The following is a 19,225-nucleotide window of genomic DNA, read 5'->3' as shown; positions in this document are numbered from 1 at the left end:
ATGCTCGGTAGTAAAATATATTATGGCCCCCCCCCCCCCCCCCCCCCATGCCTCCTTTCCATCTTCCCTTTCATACTGAAGTGTGCTTCAGCCTCCTAAACTCTTCTCCTTGACCCGGTCGTCTCTTCAGTAATAAAATGTATGCTTTCTCTGCTCCCGCTCCCGTGTCTCCTCACATTCTTTCCATGCCTCCTCGCTTTTCTATTCAATAATAGAATCCCACTTTTTCACACCTTAAAGGGGTTGTCTCACTTCAGTAAGTGGTATTTATCATGTAGAGGAAGTTAATACAAGCCACTTACTAATATATTGTTATTATCGATATTGCTTCCTTTGCTGGCTGGATTCATTTTTCCATCACATTATACACTGCTTGTTTCCATGGTTACAGACCACCTGCAATCCATCAGTGGTGGTTGTGCTTGCACAATTAGCAAAAAACACCAGCCTATGTGCGCTCCTATGGTCCCGGCCATCAGAGAGGCTGACGCTTTTTCCTATAGTGGTCAAGCACGACCACCACTGATGGATTGTAACCATGGAAACGAGCAGTGTATAATAGGATGGAAAAATGAATCCAGACAGCAAAGGAAGCAGTATGGATAATCACAGTATATTAGTAAGTGGCTTGTATTAACTTTCTCTACATAATAAATGAGACAACCCCTTTAAGGCTAAAATGAACCAGATCATTAAGGGGCTAAATGAGCACTTAAGGCACCTGAGTTATGCGGCAACTTTAATGTACCAGACGTAAATTCTGAAGATATTTTCAGGAGGGGTTTTCCTATGTTAATGTGCTAGGGGGTTAAATGGATATTCCCAACTCAAATATTCATGGCATATTAACAGAATATGCCATAAATGTCTGATAGGTGTGAGTCCCACCTCTGGTGACCAACTATGTGGAGAACTTTGTCATCTTAGCAGGCAAGTCAAGAGACCACCATTCTCTACATAGCTATGATTTCCAGAGGTGATACTTTCAGATGTTTAGTAGTGGGGAAATTCCTAGAGCTGCACTTGTGATATATTTGTGTGGTCCATTTGACTAACTTAGAATTTTCTCTTTGCATTTGTTTGCTCAGCCTGTCGTTACTGTGGCACCGCATGGGACAAGTACAAGTTATGTTCCACCCCTCGATGCTGCCAGCTTGTCCTGACGTGCTTGACTTGTCATGAGGGAGGCCTTACTGCATGCTGTCCTACCTGTCAGGAGAAAGGGCTAAAGACTAGTTTGTGCCAGCAACAATTCAAAGAAGAATGTGAATGTACAGAAACGAGACCCAAGATTCCAATAGAAAAAGTCTAACTAGAGTTGTTGATTCCTGGGTTTTCGGGGCAGTTTTTTTTTTATACAAAGATGAATTGCCAGCCAAAGTTACAGAGCTGCAGGAACAAATGTATCCATCTACTGCAGCTTTAAGTGGCTCTTCTTTACATAAGTATTCACATGCCTTTTTGAAATCATAACGTGAAGAAACAAATATAATTACGTGATCTACTTAACCTAAACTGTAGAATAAATTTAAGTGCTTTTACAAGTTCGCACAACTTTCTGAATATTTAAGGTGTATAAAACAATATCCAATGTAATACCTTTAGCAAGCCATAAACAGATAATGAGATCTGGTTTAGTACAATATGTAAGAATTACAATGAAAGAAGCAGGTCTCCATTTAACAGTATCTTTTTAAACCTGTTCATCCACATGTTGGAAGGTCTGTATCAGTCCATCTAATACAATATAAGCAGCTCTGCTCAATGACAGGTTCTCAGGACTGCAAATATGTATGAATATACTGATGGCACCAGCTAATAACTTCATTGTACCAGAAATGATGCCATTCCTCCAATTCTTGGTTTAATCTAATGAGACCAGGCAGATTGTCAGCTTGTAACATGGCCTTTTTATTTCACCAGCAAATAACAGGGGTGGTAAAAGTTCTGAAGCTGCATCATTGTAAGTGGTCCCTCTATATAATCTGAAGTGCATAGAGCAGGCATCCTCAAACTGCGGCCCTCCAGCTGTTGCGAAACTACAACTCCCAGCATGCCCGAACAGTCTACAGCTATCAGCCTACAGCAGGGCATTGTGGGAGTTGTAGTTTTACAACAGCTGGAAGGCCACAGTTTGAGGATGCCTGGCATAGAGGATTGTAAAACGATAAAATGGAATCAAATCAATAATGCTCAGGTCGCCAATCAATGTGTCCTATGTGGCCATTTACAAACCTAAAATATTGTAGTGTACCTCTATGGAATTAATGCATTATATCGGTGATAATATGATTAATTGTCAGAAAAAGACTATAGATTTTTGATCTAAGCAAGGCAAATCAGGTGTATTCTTATCCTGGCAAAATATCTGTGTTCTCTGTACCTTACAGCGTGCCTAATGGAACATGTTTTCTTAGGCCTCTTTCACACGGGCGTTGCGGGAAAATGTGCGGGTGCGTTACGGGAACACCCGCGATTTTTCTGCACGAGTGCAAAACATTGTAATGCGTTTTGCACTCGCGTGAGAAAAATCGCGCGTGTTTGGTACCCAAACCCGAACTTCTTCACAGAAGTTTGGGCTTGGGATCGGTGTTCTGTAGATAGTATTATTTTCCCTTATAACATGGTTATAAGGAAAAATAATAGCATTCTGAATACAGAATGCATAGTAAAACAGCGCTGGAGGGGTTAAAAAAAATAATAATAATTTAACTCACCTTAGTCCACTTGATCGCGTAGCCGGCATCTCCTTCTGGCTTCACCTGATCTCTGTGCAGCAACAGGACCTTTGGTGACGTCATTCCGGTCATCACATGATCCATTACCATGGTAAAAGATCATGTGATGACCGGAATGACGTCACCACAGGTCCTGTTGCTGCACAGAGATCAGATGAAGCCAGAAGGAGATGCCGGGCCGCGATCAAGTGGACTAAGGTGAGTTAAATTATTTTTAACTATGCATTCTGTATTCAGAATGCTATTATTTTCCCTTATAACCATGTTATAAGGGAAAATAATAATGATCGGGTCTCCATCCCGATAGTCTCCTAGCAACCGTCCGTGAAAATCGCACCGCATCCGCACTTGCTTGCGGATGGTTGGGATTTTCACGCAACCCCATTCATTTCTATGGGGCCTGCGTTCCGTGAAAAACGCACAAAGAGGAGCATGCTGCGATTTTGACGCAACGCACAAGTGATGCATGAAAATCACCGCTCATGTGAACAGCCCCATAGAAATGAATGGGTCGGTATTCAGTGCGGGTGCAATGCGTTCACCTCCCGCATCGCATCCGCGCGGAATACTCGCTCGTGTGAAAGGGGCCTTATACTTACATGATCTGAAGAGTATACTTGGGCCTTAATGCAGCACACCTTACCCCACTGTAAAAATCTTTCTTCTTGTTTTTATGTCTATGGGGCCAATCTGTTCAACTGTAAATGTCTCCTGTGCCAGACAAAGATCAGTCCCTAAGTGGTGGAAACAAGCAGCCAAGAGATTTATGCTTTTCGTGGTAATCAGGAATGGTGCTTTGTAGAAATGAATTTCCATAACTTGATCTAGTATGCAAGAAAAAACACTTAAAATCAATCATGCTGTTGGTTTCTTAGCATTTAAAATACATGTTTCAGGTGGATACTAATCAAAGAGCTTTTCCACACTCAATGGATTTATACCAGAATGCAATAAAGAATTGTGACTCTTCAGAATAGGTGCAATTTCTTAGTCTCCTCTAAATAATATCTTACAGAGTTTTTAGAAGCATTAATATTGCATCTTGTAAAGATGATGGAGTGTGAATAAAAGGGCCGTGTATTATACTGAAATGTAATGTGCGTGGAGTCCGCTCACTGTGTATGGATTCATTCCACTCTGTATGGTCTCAGTGAGACATTTTAATAAAGATCTACGGCTTTTAAGATCCACTACATCTGAGGGTACTTTCACACTAGACTTGTTTGGATCCGGCAGGCAGTTCGGGCAACGGAACTGCCTGCCGGATCCGGCAAACCGTATGCAAACGGAAATATGTTTTTTCAGGATCCGGTGATATGGTGGATCAGTCTCATCCGGTATCATCCAGAATAACGGATCCGGTATTTAAAGGGTTTCTGTCACCCCACTAAAGTGATTTTTTTTTTTTGGGCTAGTTAAATTAGTTATATAGCGATATATTAAAATATAATAGTGTTCCTTACTTTGATCCAGCAGTTTAGTCAAAAAACGAAGTTTTATCATATGCAAATCCGGTCTCTACCAGCAAGTAGGGCGTCTACTTGCTGGTAGCTGCTGCAGAAATCCGCCCCCTCCTCTTGTTGATTGACAGGGCCAGCCGGGATCTCCTCCTCCGGCCAGCCCTGTCGGCATTTCAAAAATCGCGCGCCCGTGTTGAATCTGCGCAGGCGCTCTGAGATGAGGAGGCTCGTCTCCTCTGAACTCCCTCAGTGCGCCTGCGCCGATGACGTCTTCTATTTCGATGATGTCATCGGCGCAGGCGCACTGAGGGAGCTCTGAGGAGACGAGCCTCCTCATCTCAGAGCGCCTGCGCAGATTCAACACGGGCGCGCGATTTTTGAAATGCCGACAGGGCTGGCCGGAGGAGGAGATCCCGGCTGGCCCTGTCAATCAACAAGAGGAGGGGGCGGATTTCTGCAGCAGCTACCAGCAAGTAGACGCCCTACTTGCTGGTAGAGACCGGATTTGCATATGATAAAACTTCGTTTTTTGACTAAACTGCTGGATCAAAGTAAGGAACACTATTATATTTTAATATATCGCTATATAACTAATTTAACTAGCCCAAAAAAAAAAAATCACTTTAGTGGGGTGACAGAAACCCTTTCATTTTTTTCAAAGATCAAAAGCAAAAATAGCTACTCCTATGTCCCGGCGCATGCGCAGACCGGAAAACCGGATCCAGCAACGCGGCAGTTTCCGGAACACTTGGTACCGGATCCGGCATTAATACATCTCTATGGAAATGAATGCCAGATCCAAAAAGTGCGGTAGTGTTCAGAGATTTTGGCCGGAAAAAATACTGCAGCAAGCTGTGGTATTTTGTCCGGTCAAATACCGTACAGGGGACGGAACGGAAGACATCCTGATGCTTACAGAACGGATTGCTTTCCATTCAAAATGCATTAGGACAAAACTGATGCGTTTATTTCTGGTATTGAGACCCTTTACCGGATTTCAATACTGGAAAAGAATAACGCTAGTGTGAAAGTACCCTTAGATAGCTGTCAGCTGTTCCTCCCTACTACTTCGTACACGGGGATGGACTAGCAAGAGACTGTACAGGAAAAATTCCTGATGGGACGTTGCATAGTGGACAATCTGTGCCCTGCTCAGTTCCTTCCTGTTGTTAATACTATAAGGGCTCAGGCACACGACCGTATCTATTTTTGCAGTCCGCAAAAAATGGATCCGCAAAAGATACGGATGACATCCGTGTGCATTCCGTAGTTTGCGGAATGGAACAGCTGGCCCCTAATAGAACAGTGCTATCCTTGTCCGTGTTATTCTTAACTTTTTCTTAACGTGCATGAAAAATGGATGCCATTCTGACTAGAGATGAGCGAATTTCATATTTTGAATTTCGTTCACGCTTCATTTACTGGTAAAAGGTAAATTGCGTTATGGATTCCGTTACCATGGACCATAACGCAATTCTATGACGGAATGCATAACGGAATGCCTTTAGAGGCATTCCGTTATTCATTTAGTCATAATAGGAGTCTATGGGCTGCAAAACGGATTCGTCCCATTTACGTTATGCAGGAGAGGACTCGGGATCAGTAGAGGACTCCCCTGCATAACGGAAACGGGATGGATCCGTTTTGCAGCCCATAGACTTCTATTGTGACGGAATGAATAACGGAATGCCTCTAAAAGCATGCCGTTATGCATTTCGTCATAGAATTACGTTATGGTCCGTGGTAATGGAATCCATAACACAATTTACCTTTTACCAGTAAACGAAGCGTGAACGAATTTCATAACCTGAAATTCGCTCATCTCTAATCCTGACGGAAAAAAACTGAATGCAAACACATACGACACTGATTGGACTTGAATGCTAAAGCATCAGTTTTTCATTGACCCTTTCCGGACACTATCCAAATCGCTCATCTGAAAGAGGCCTAATAGATTTCCAGGGCTGCCAGCTGGGTACGTAAGGTCCAGAATCTCCCAGTATCCGGACACGATGGATCACAAGGTCCTGACACAAGTGTCAGAGTGCTCAGTGTGTGACAGTCATAGTGCAGAGGTGGAGCTAATTTAACGTCCAAAGGATTAAAGGGAACCTGTCACCGGGATTTTGTGTATAGAGCTGAGGACATGGGTTGCTAGATGGCCGCTAGCACATCCGCAATACCCAGTCCCCATAGCTCTGTGTGTTTTTATTGTGTAAAAAAACGATTTGATACATATGCAAATGAACCTGAGATGAGTCCTGTAGGTGAGATGAGTCCTGTCCAGGACTCCCCTCAGGTTAATTTGCATATGTATCAAATCGGTTTTTTTACACAATAAAAGCACACAGAGCTATGGGGACTTTGTATTGCAGATGTGCTAGCGGCCATCTAGCAACCTATGTCCTCAGCTCTATACCAAAAATCCAGATGACAGGTTCCCTTTAAAATATTGTATCACCAATTGTATATTACATGCACATTTATAAATTACAACTAAAAATAAGAATAATAAAAATAAAAATGTAGTTAGTAATTAATTGTTTTTCAGAATCCATTATCCATCAGATGAGAAAAGAAATGTAATAGATGAAAATGTCCCAAAAGTTAATTTAAAAAAATAAAGTTCCCATAAATATAATCGATACTTGATCTTTGTAAACATGATTAGTAATAGATCTCCATGATTATTATTTGAACAGTTCAAATATGGAAATGAGTATATTCAAAGTCTCTGGAGCCAAATGATATAATTAGGGTCACTAGATATAAATAAAGCTCTGCTATGCCAATTCATGATTTGATAATGACGCCCATAGATACAAATATTACAGACACCACTTGATTGAACGTTGTAAAGAATTCCACCAGCAACGTATTATAGCACTTACTTTCTGAACCACAAATAGAGGTATCTGGGGCTGTGCACTTACCCCTACCTTTAGATGTCCTCTTTAGAAACACTTGTAAGTGGTATGAATCATTCAAAACGCAACCAAAACATAACATAAAGGATCTGATACCCTTTTCTTTCATGAATTATTATTTGACGAAATATATTTTATGGACTGTTTAATCATGTGGAATAATGGGTTATGAATAACAATGAATTACTTACAAAATTTTTGTTGTCATTTATAAATGCGCATGTAATGTACAATTGGTGATGCAATATTTTTATCCTTTTGACGTTAATACATTTTTTATCCTACATACATACTAGAAGGAGGAGTTCCTATCTTATTTACATTTATTTTTTGGGAGATTGGGATTGGGTGACCTAAACCGATTGTGAACCCTCCAATATGCACTAATGTGAGCCCCCCTATTTATTAAATAAATATATATACACTGCTCAAAAAAATAAAGGGAACACAAAAATAACACATCTTAGATCTGAATTAATTAAATATTCTTCTGAAATACTTTGTTCCTTTACATAGTTGAATGTGCTGACAACAAAATCACACAAAAATGGAAATCAAATTTGAAACCCATGGAGGTCTGGATTTGGAGTCACACTCAAAATTAAAGTAGAAAAACACACTACAGGCTGATCCAACTTTGATGTAATGTCCTTAAAACAAGTCAAAATGAGGCTCAGTAGTGTGTGTGGCCTCCACGTGCCTGTATGACCTCCCTACAACGCCTGTGCATGCTCCTGATGAGGTGGCGGACGGTCTCCCGAGGGATCTCCTCCCAGACCTGGACTAAAGCATCTGCCAACTCCTGGACAGTCTGTGGTGCAACGTGACGTTGGTGGATAGAGCGAGACATGATGTCCCAGATGTGCTCAATTGGATTCAGGTCTGGGGAACGGGCGGGCCAGTCCATTGCATCAATGCCTTCGTCTTGCAGGAACTGCTGACACACTCCAGCCACATGAGGTCTAGCCTTGTCTTGCATTAGGAAGAACCCAGGGCCAACCGCACCAGCATATGGTTTCACAAGGGGTCTGAGGATCTCATCTCGGTACCTAATGGCAGTCAGGCTACCTCTGGCGAGCACATGGAGGGCTGTGCGGCCCTCCAAAGAAATGCCACCCCACACCATTACTGACCCAATGCCAAACCGGTCATGCTGGAGGATGTTGCAGGCAGCAGAACGTTCTCCACGGCGTCTCCAGACTCTGTCACAACTGTCACATGTACTCCGCGTGAACCTGCTTTCATCTGTGAAGAGCACAGGGTGCCAGTGGCGAATTTGCCAATCTTGGTGTTCTCTGGCAAATGCCAATTGTCCTGCACGGTGTTGGGCTGTAAGCACAACCCCCACCTGTGGACGCCGGGCCCTCATATCACCCTTTGAGCAGACACATGCACATTTGTGGCCTGCTGGAGGTCATTTTGCAGGGCTCTGGCAGTGCTCCTGTTCCTCCTTGCACAAAGGCGGAGGTAGCGGTCCTGCTGCTGGGTTGTTGCCCTCCTACGGCCTCCTCCACGTCTCCTGATGTACTGGCCTGTCTCCTGGTAGCGCCTCCATGCTCTGGACACTACGCTGACAGACACAGCAAACCTTCTTGCCACAGCTCGCATTGATGTGCCATCCTGGATAAGCTGCACTACCTGAGCCACTTGTGTGGGTTGTAGACTCCGTCTCATGCTACCACTAGAGTGAAAGCACCGCCAGCATTCAAAAGTGACCAAAACATCAGCCAGGAAGCATAGGAACTGAGAAGTGCTCTGTGGTCACCACCTGCAGAACCACTCCTTTATTGGGGGTGTCTTGCTAATTGCCTATAATTTCCACCTGTTGTCTATCCCATTTGCACAACAGCATGTGAAATTGATTGTCACTCAGTGTTGCTTCCTAAGTGGACAGTTTGATTTCACAGAAGTGTGATTCACTTGGAGTTACATTGTGTTGTTTAAGTGTTCCCTTTAATTTTTTGAGCAGTGTATATACAGTTGCAAGAAAAAGTATGTGAACCCTTTGGAATGATATGGATTTCTGCACAAATTGGTCATAAAATGTGATCTGATCTTCATCTAAGTCACAACAATAGACAATCAGAGTCTGCTTAAACTAATAACACACAAATAATTTAATGTTACCATGTTTTTATTGAACACACCATGTAAACATTCAAAGTGCAGGTGGAAAAAGTATGCGAACCCTTGGATTTATTAACTGGTTGAACCTCCTTTGGCAGCAATAACTTCAACCAAACGTTTCCTGTAGTTGCAGATCAGACGTGCACAATGGTCAGGAGTAATTCTTGACCATTCCTTTTTACAGAACTGTTTCAGTTCAGCAATATTCTTGGGATGTCTGGTGTGAATCGCTTTCTTGAGGTCATGCCACAGCATCTCAATCGGGTTGAGGTCAGGACTCTGACTGGGCCACTCCAGAAGGCGTATTTTCCTCTGCTTAAACCATTCTGTTGCTGATTTACTTCTATGCTTTGGGTCGTTGTCCTGTTGCAACACCCATCTTCTGTTGAGCTTCAGCTGGTGGACAGATGGCCTTAAGTTCTCCTGCAAAATGTCTTGATAAACTTGGGAATTCATTTTTCCTTTGATGATAGCAATCCGTCCAGACCCTGACGCAGCAAAGCAGCCCCAAACTATGATGCCCCCATCACCATACTTCACAGTTGGGATGAGGTTTTGATGTTGTTGTGCTGTGCCTCTTTTTCTCCATACATAGTGTTGTCTGTTTCTTCCAAACAACTCAACTTTGGTTTCATCTGTCCACAGAATATTTTGCCAGTACTGCTGTAGAACATCCAGGTGCTCTTGTGCAAACTAAACGTGCAGCAATGTTTTTTTTTGGCAGCAGTGGCTTCCTCTGTGGTATCCTCCCATGAAATCCATTCTTGTTTAGTGTTTTAAGTATCGTAGATTTGCTAACAGGGATTTTAGCATATGCCAGAGACTTTTGTAAGTCTTTAGCTGACACTCTAGGATTCTTCTTCACCTGATTTAGCAGTCTACGCTGTGCTCTTGCAGTAATCTTTACAGGGCGGACACTCCTAGGGAGAGTAGCAGCAGTGCTGAACTTTCTCCATTTAGAGACAATTTGTCTTACCGTGGACTCATGAACAGCAAGTCTTTTGGAGATACTTTTATAACCCTTTCCAGCTTTATGCAAGTCAACAATTCTTAATCGTAGGTTTATAATTCCAAAGGGTTCACATACTTTTTATTGCAACTGTATATATATCCTTTCTTGCTGGTATTGTTTGGGTATAGCTGCTGTCACTAGTAGGCGTCACTAAGCTAAAAAGTGTTCCTCCTCTGTTATACCCCTCCTGCAGACACTGAGCTAATCGGTTTTTTTTTGCAGGTCTGCCAAGGTTCTAAGTTTGATTGGACTACAGGCGGGCTTAAACCGTCTGTCTTCCCCCCACACGAGTGGTGAGACCAGTGGGTCACCAAGCCTGCTGCTCGTTCCCCACCTCTAGAAGGCAAGGAAGAACTGCAGATCTCCAATCCTCTGTTTACCCACCAGTGATCAGTCCCCCTGTTACCGGTGTAGCTGCTCCCCCCAAAGGGCAACACACCGATGAAGGTGACATGATGAAGGTGACACGGCTGGAGTCAAAGTGGGCAGAAACTGTTGGATAGTTAAGTATTTTACCTTCTCCTTGTTTCCTGGCCCTAATTTCTACAGGGTTAATCTGTTCCCTGCTGGACCCTCTTCTCTCCTCTACTGAATATAAGGGAATAGGTTTTCCCTAGAACTTTTGGGGTCATCCCACCCATCCTGTAGGCCCCACTACCTTCCTCCTGGACCTGTCTGTGCATTCCCAGCGGTCACATCACTCCAGGCATCAGTATGCCTGTCTCAGGCCTTCCTCTGTCCCCCACTTGGAACTCCATGCTCCAACTCAAACGCCAATCCCCACTTGGAACTCGAAGTCCTTCCGGTCGGCCCTGCTCCTACCCGAGGTTCCGGGCTGCTTTGGGAGGGGGTGGGGCTGGAACCGGCCCCATACTTCCTCCTCCTCCAGAAGCCTGGAAGTTCTGCCCCCACTCAAAAAAAAAAAAAGATAGCCCAGTTAACCCATGGTGCACTTTCACCCTTTCTACAGGTGGTGTATTTGCAACCCCATTCCACAGGTGGAGTAATTGCACTTAACTGGATGCTGTACATGCTGTCACATTACCCCTTCTACAGGAGGAGTCCTTGCACTACCGGATGCTGTACATCCTGTTGCATTACCCCCTTCCACAAGTGGAGTAATTCTACTACCATTGGATACTGTGGCTACTACCGCATTACTTCAAGCCACAGTGGAATTGGCCCTATCACTGGATACTGTACCTTCTATCACTTTACCTCCCTTTTCACAGGTGGAGTGTTTGCAAGACTTACTATCGCGTTATTCTCCTCTACAAGTGCATGTACACACCGCACTGTCCCCTTCATCAGGTAAACCCTTTGTGTGTTGGTGTTAAATGCCTACAGGGCAGCCCCTGTCTTCCCAGGAAGTTGCCCCACAACACAACGTCTTGTGCCTTGAGTCCCAGTAAGGAAAACACATTACAATGTTAGTTATTGTCCTTGGCACCTTAAATAAGGGGAGCATCTGCACTTGAACAGCATGCTGTGGTTACTACTACCTGGCAGCAGGTCGAGTTTTGCACTGACTCTGAATACTGTATCCACCACTCAGGTGGACTATTGCACTAGATACTGTGGCTACTACTGTATAGCCCCCTTTCTCAGGTGCAACATTTGCACTAGCCCTAGATACGGTGTCTACTACTGTATGGCCCCCTTCTCAGGTGGAGGATTAGCATTCTCCCCAAAAGTGGTGATGGCAACTATGTTACTTTCTTCTTCACATGATGTATTTGCACTGGGCGCTGGATTTGTAGTTTCTACCACATTACCTTCTCCATGCGGAGTATCAGCCTTGGCATTGCATGCTGTAGATTCTATTGTATTCCCCCTTCTTTAGGTGGAGCCTTCACGCTGGTCCTAGGTGTGGTGATTGTATCTACTTTTCCTTCTTTCTCATTTTACGCTACGAATGAAAGCTGCAGCTCCAACAGGTATTGTATTTATGCTGGCACTTGTTCCACTCATTCCTGATGGTATTGGTCATCTGCAGTACTTCCATCAACAGACCAGGTATTTGTAAAAGCATGGGATGCCATAACTGATGAGTCTACTCACTTCTGGTGTGCACTGGTATGGGGTTCTTCATCTGGCAATACCTGCTCATTTCTTATGTACCACATTATTCCCTTCACAAGTGGGACATTGGCATGACTGACACTGACATGTCCTGCTGTGGCGGACATACTTATTCAGTCCACATTGCTCCCCCTCACCAGACGGAACCGTTGTGCTGTCACTGCTAATAGCTGATTCATTGCTGAGAAGCAACACCCTGAGAAGCATTGGGTTAGTGTATTACTGCTCTGGAGTGCCTGCACTGACGCTATATATATATATTTTTTTCGGACTTTCATGGTGATGGTCATCCACATCACAGTCCCCCACTGGTGCCAATGCCTGGTCGCTGTCTGGCCACTTGTGCCTTCTTCTGACAACCACATTCTCCTCTTCAGAGGGTAATGCTACACTATGACGGTAGATAGTCTCTGACGAGTCTACGGACTTCTGATGTTTCAGGCGTCGGCATCCCCTCTACCTACCTCTAAGATATTTTTTTCTTCAGCTTACTGTTAAATCTGCCCAATCCAGGCAGTTTTTCTGTGGAGGGTCAGGCAGCTACTCTCCTCTCTTGTTTTAGTATTTACCACAGGATATCTGCCTACCACATTAACATTCTCCTTATGGAGCTCTACTATTTTTTTATCCTCTTCTCGTGCTGTTTTTTTTTTTTACAAGGGAGTTGCGGCCTGCAAATGTTTTCATAATCTACCTGAAAGGTCATTCCAGGACTGTTCCACAGCTCAGTTGATTCCTTCCAGATATACCAAGTTTTTTCCTGTATTGACATATCCCTTCCTGGTATTTGAACGTTTGGTAAAGTTTTGTCTAGACTCGTCTGTCGCTAGGTTTAAGCGTGTCTCATTAGTACCCATATTCTACGGACCCAATTCTTTGGGTTGACCCCCCCCCCCCTCAGTTTTCTTGCAGGGTCTATTGTCATGCAAGACATCTTGGGTTTCAAGCCCAGACTTCTTTTTATATCTCATCCCATATTGTCATAGTTGATGACTCCAGGGAATTTTTCCTATGTTTCTGGTCCTCTGGTATCTGTTCCTTTCTAAGGGTCCATTCACACGTCCGTGTGTTTTTTACAGATCCGCGGATCTGCAAAACACGGACATCGGCGATTTGCGGACCGCACATCAACGGCACTCAATAGAAAATGCCTAATCTTGTCCGCAATTGCGGACAAGAATAGGACATGTTCTATTTTTTTCGGGAACGGAATTGCGGACTCGGAAGTGCAGATACGCAATTCCGGATCCGTGCAGCACATCATGCGGCCCCATAGAAATGAATGGGTCGGCAATTCCGTTCCGCAAAATGCGGAACAGAATTGCGGACATGTGAATGGACCCTAAGTATTCTGGTCCCTGGCTATGTCTCCTCTCTACTGCATCTTCTGTAGTCTATATATTGGTTTTCGATGACAGATTCTTCTTCATGCTCATCTTTCTTGTGGATATTCTGTGCTGCTATCCACGTCTTTTGATGTCTCCCGAGCCCTTTGGCTTCGTTTAACTGGGCTATCCTCTTTTTCACCGGCTTAAGATACTGCATATTCTACGCTCTCTGGCTGGCCTTCCTGTTACATGCTCTTCTTGTCCTAGTCAGGGTTTCTTCTCCATCATTCTTCTGCATTTCCGAGCGGGAATTCATGTCCAGCCTTAGTTTTTTTCTGGTCTTTTGTTCCCTCCCCATGGTACTGCTTTAGAATGTCTCATGTTTTTTTTGTTCCCCAATAATACGATCAAGAAAATATAATTTTTTGTGGTTACCTGTAAAATCCTTTTCTCGCTGAGTTCATTGGGAGACACAGCTCCCACCCAGTAAGTACATTGCTGGCTCTTCCTGATGGGTCCCACTTGTTCTTGGTTCTGACCCATCTCTAGCTTACTATTGTTTTCTGTTGGCATTTCCGAGCTGCTCCTCCTGCTTTTGTACAAACTGATTAGCTCAGTGTCTGCAGGAGGGGTATAGCTGAGATGAGGCGCTAACACTTTTTTTGCTTAGTGTCACCTCCTAGTGGCAGCAGCTATACCCATGGTCTTCTGTGTCCCCCAATGAACTCAGCTCGAAAAGGATTTTACAGGTAACCACAAAAAATCCTATTATAATACATATAAAAGTTGTATGTGGTGTGGTGGAAAGAGGTATGGTCAGGTTAGGGAATCAAATCCGGAGACTAGTCCACTGAGCTGAACTCACTCCAACCTATAAAAATTCACCTCTGATATTGTCACATTCTCAGCCTGTGTGTCACAGGTTGCCACTGCTCACTTGCCAGCATCTTGACATCATGTGGGAAGAGCACAGGAATGGCCGCAGTTGGTGGGTTTGCTGCAGATATTCTGGATGATATTACTGCAGGTTTTGGTTTGAAAATGCTGCAGATTTGCTAAAGATTTTACCCTCTGCATTACAAAGAGGTAAATCTGTAGCTGTGATCCACAGTATGGTATTGTAATTTAAAATCTGCACCTAACGTTATGTGCAGATTTTACTTAGCATACATTCAGTAAAGTGTGGAAGAGCTTTTTTTTTTCCACCTTGCTGCTACTGTAAATGCTGTGGATTTGACCTGCGGTGCAGATTTTCAATCCCTCAGTGTGGCCATTTATGATGCAGATTTCTACCAGTGCAATTAGACCCTCCTATTAAAAAGGCTCTGTCTACCATTGCACTTTTGCATTGGCCCTACCTACCAGCAAATGTGACCATGACTAATGGTTTACTGACACTGCCAACTTATGTTGGTCCTGCCTTCTGCCAATTTGAACCCACCTACAGCACGGGGCCACTTTTAAGTTTTTTTCCATGGCTACTTGCCCATAAACATGTAAGAACCTTTGGCAGCATCGGGAACAAAGGATGAACATCTTTAAAGGGAACCTGTCACCTAGAAAATGCATATTAAACCGCCAGCAGTACCTGTCATGCCCTGCTCAGGCTATGTGTGGAGGTCTGCCAGATTAGCAGCACGTGTCTAGCCTTTTGTTTTGTTTTGGAGTCAAGCTAGATCCGCCTTCCCTCAGGTGCACTGGGTGGGGTCGTTGGTTTCAGTTTAAATCTCACCCACTCCCAGTGTTCCCTGCGGGTTATAACTTCTGTCTGGCTCTGTGTTTGCAAGGAAGGAAGGTTTGGCTGTTCCTGCTCAAAAGATAAGTTGGTTTTTTGTTCTCTTGTGGTTTTCAGTCTAGGCTGTTAGAGAGACGCCTGCCCCTCCAGGTTTGGAGGGAGCAGGCTGCCTCTATTCCCCCTTTCATCATCTTAGGGATTTCTAGGGTATTCTCAGCCCAGGCACGAGGACACGTTATTCCCACCTTAAGGGTCTGAACGTGGGCTTAGCAGTATAGGGAGAGCTGGTAGGGATTTATCAGGAGGTGACCTTGATCCCCAGCTTCTCGCTTAGATACTTGTTTGTTTATTTATCTGTGTTTCTATATCCTGTCTGCCGTGACAGTACCTTATTGCAGCCTATAGCATGATTATAAAAGTCTCTGTGTCTTTTCTGTGCAATGCGGCAAAAGTCTAAAACAATACTTTTATTCAACTGGCCACGCTATGTAAACGATTGTCTTTAAGTCAAGGGGGCAGCGGCTTTCTCGCCTGAAGTCAAGCGCGCCCCACCCCCTTTACCTCCCCATAGCGTTTGATTAATAGGATTTCCTTCACTACTGGACGCTTGAATGTAGTCTTGCGCATGCGCTGTGTCCCTGCAATACCGGCGCCGGCACACTGTTCCATTCTGCTATGAGGTATTGTTCAAAAGCTCAACGCTCAGGCACTCGCACACGAGAGCCTGAACATGCGCGAGACTACATTCAAGCAACCAGCAGTGAAGGAATCTGGCATCCTATCAATCAAACGTTTTCTAGGTGGCAGGTTCCCTTTAACAATGTGAGCAAGTGCCTTGCTCTTTCTTTTTGATAAATTTTGATAAACTGTGACATAACTTTGTAGAGCATTTTCTTTCTGTCTTTTGCGCTATCCTCAGGATAGGTCATCAATATCAGATCGGCTGTCCAAAGGTGCCAGCGGGTGTCCAGCTCCTTGCAATCCAGGAGATCAGCTGTTTGAAGGGACTGCGGCGCTCATGCCAGCAGTTTGACCCTCCCCGATCTGATAATGATGACTTATTCTGAGGATAGGTCATCAATATTATACCACTAAGAATTTTCAATAAACTGAAAATATTGTATTCTGAGTGTAAAACAGTATGTTTTGAAGGGACGAATGCTTTTAATATACTGATTGCTATAAAGAAAACAGTAATATTTACAGGGTTCAGCCTTCCACTTGTGCAATGCTTATACTTTTTATTTTTAATTAAATGAAATTATTAATCCTGTGTCTCTAAACTTTTCATGCACTGCTGACATTTACTGGATGATAGAACAAGATCACAATGAATGCCAATTCTTGTGAAAACACAGTGTTACTGTTTCATCCTTACAAAGTTTGAAGTAGTTGTCCCATCTCACCGTTTCCAGTGCAAGATGGGACTAAGCGCCCGTCCTAGGTTGTCGAGCTTACAGAAACAGAAGAGCCTACTGGTGCTCCTTTCTTTTCGTAACTCCCATTGTAGTGAATGGGGCCTGGGCTTAGTCCCGTCTGGCCCTGTAAATGGCAAGATGGGACAACCCCTTAAGATGGATCATTATTCTGTTACTGTAAGGTATTTGATTTCTGTTAGTGTGCTTGCATCTGAAGATTCTTGGAATACATTACAAAATGCATGCTTAAAGTCTTTTCACTTCTATTTTCTTTCTGGAATATTTTGCAGTCACATACAGTGGAAAAAATATCAAACCATGCCTCTGTCATGTTGAATTTGGTGTCTGACCTCTATACTGTACATTATAGTGCCGGAATAGTGGCTGCACATGTGCAATGCACTTTCCATTCCCTGCTATAGAACTTCTGAAAGTAACCGTTCTCTTGCTCGGATATTTTTGAAACTCCCATAGCAGTGAATGGAGAGCATGCCGCACATGTGATATTGATGTCCTATACTAGCAATAGGACATCAATGTCTCAGATGGGCCAACCCCTTTAATGATGCTACTTCCTTGACAAAAAGCCCAGATTGTGCAGTGATTTCAATAAATAAAAAAATATTCTCCAAATAAATGATATAACAATCTGCTCAGCTCCTCCTGTTCTATAAAATGCTGCCTGCAGATTACACTGTATTATCATGGTGATAGGTTCCCTTTAAGAGAGTATTGAGAGAGTAATATGCAGAAAGAAAGAAATTTAAAGAAGAATATGTTGAAGATTTATTATTACTGGATGGCATAGCGATCCCTCCTCCTCATGCTGAGGAGGAGATTGCTACATGTAATCGCAGCGGTCTCCTCTGCTGGTGAGAACGCTTCCATCCTGACAATCGTCTGCCACATACTGTATACAACCTTAAAACCTGTATTATACCTGCTGATTTTTTGGCAGATGATCGCTAATTAGTGTTCGTATGAATGCTCGTTAGCGATCATCTTGCAGTGTAATACTGCCGCCGATTGCCCGATGAACGAGCAAACTCGTTCAGGCAATCCAAATCTTTTGACATGTTAAAAAAATATAGTTTTTTAGGCAGCAGATCATGGTGTCTAATTACGATTTTCTGCCGGCAAACCACTATACAGCATGGGGATGAGTGATGGCATAGCAATCGCACCTCCCCATGCTGTGGAGGAGATCGCTGCATATAGTAGCAGTGGTCTCCTCCGCTAGCGAGTAGGTGATTGCTACGAGGGAACGGTTGCCTCCGGACAATTCTCTGCCACATCGGGCTGTGTAATACAGCCTTAAGTTGTACAAACTATAGACTATGTGCTGCCTTACATAGAATGAAAATGCAGTAATCATTCATGAAAACAATGACAAACATACCCAGGCATACACTTTATTGTATATTTAAAAGATATTGAGGCATTGGTACATGTATATTGTTAAACACTGAAACACAGCACACCGTGCATTTGTTTTTACATACACTGTGGCAAGGACATGCATAGTTTCTTTTGACATATGGGGAGATAAATCCTTACTGGTATTGCTGTTATTTAAGAAAAGGTCTCTGTAAAATCAGAACTGGAAGCCAGTTGCTATGGGTCGTTTCTTTACAATTCCTTTGCACCAGTTCTAATAACTCTCACTTGATTTTATGTGGTTGTTTTTATGGTTAATTTGTACATATAATTTGAAAGCTTTCCCATACACATGTATGCTTATTAATGAATATAGTCATAGCTTGCCAATATCTCCATTACTAGCATTTTGCTGAAGAAAATATCTGGAGCAGAATTTCTCAGAACAAAGTAGAGTAATGCCTTATTCACACTTCAGTGTTCAGTCATTGATTTCCATCAGTGAATATGAGTAGGGATGAGCGAATAGACTTCGGATGAAACATCCAAAGTCGATTTGCATAAAACTTTGTTCTAATACTGTATGGAGCAGGAGCTCCGTACTGTATTAGAATGTATTGGCTCCGATGAGCCAAAGTTATTGCTTCGCTAAGTCTCTTGAGACTTCGCACAATAACTTCATAAATTAATTTGTACTGTAAAAAACGTTTCCCGAGCTCAGTGGTACCAAGTGGTACCTTGGTATAAATTAATTTATATAGTTATTGCGCGAAGTCTCAAGAGACTTAGCGAAGCAATAACTTCGGCTCATCGGAGCCAATACATTCTAATACTGTACGGAGATCCTGCTCCGTACAGTATTAGAACAAAGTTTTATGCAAATCAACTTCGGATGTTTTATTTGAAGTCGATTTGCTCATCCCTAATTATGAGCCAAAACCTGGTGCAGCTCTAAACAGAGAACAGGTGCAGATCTTTCCGTTACGTCTTATCTCTGTGTAACCTCCAGTTCTGGTTTTTG

At 43.3% G+C, this 19,225-nt stretch overlaps 1 protein-coding gene across 1 annotated transcript in view; it reads left to right on the top strand.

Annotated features, from left to right (window-relative positions):
- Positions 1-1,546, top strand: part of TSTD2 (thiosulfate sulfurtransferase like domain containing 2) — an 81,148-nt gene extending 79,602 nt beyond the window's left edge. The window contains exon 9 of the mRNA XM_040417288.1: positions 1,089-1,546. Coding sequence (XP_040273222.1) covers positions 1,089-1,312 — 224 coding nt within the window. The 3' untranslated portion in view covers positions 1,313-1,546. The remainder of the gene's footprint in view (positions 1-1,088) is intronic.
- The last annotated feature ends 17,679 nt before the right edge of the window (positions 1,547-19,225 follow it).

This window comes from Bufo bufo, chromosome 2 (genome assembly GCF_905171765.1).
Source record: "Bufo bufo chromosome 2, aBufBuf1.1, whole genome shotgun sequence".
In the NCBI taxonomy this organism is placed as follows: Eukaryota; Metazoa; Chordata; class Amphibia; order Anura; family Bufonidae; genus Bufo; species Bufo bufo.
Note: the sequence above shows the minus strand (reverse complement) of the source record. Positions and strands in the feature narration are given on the sequence as shown.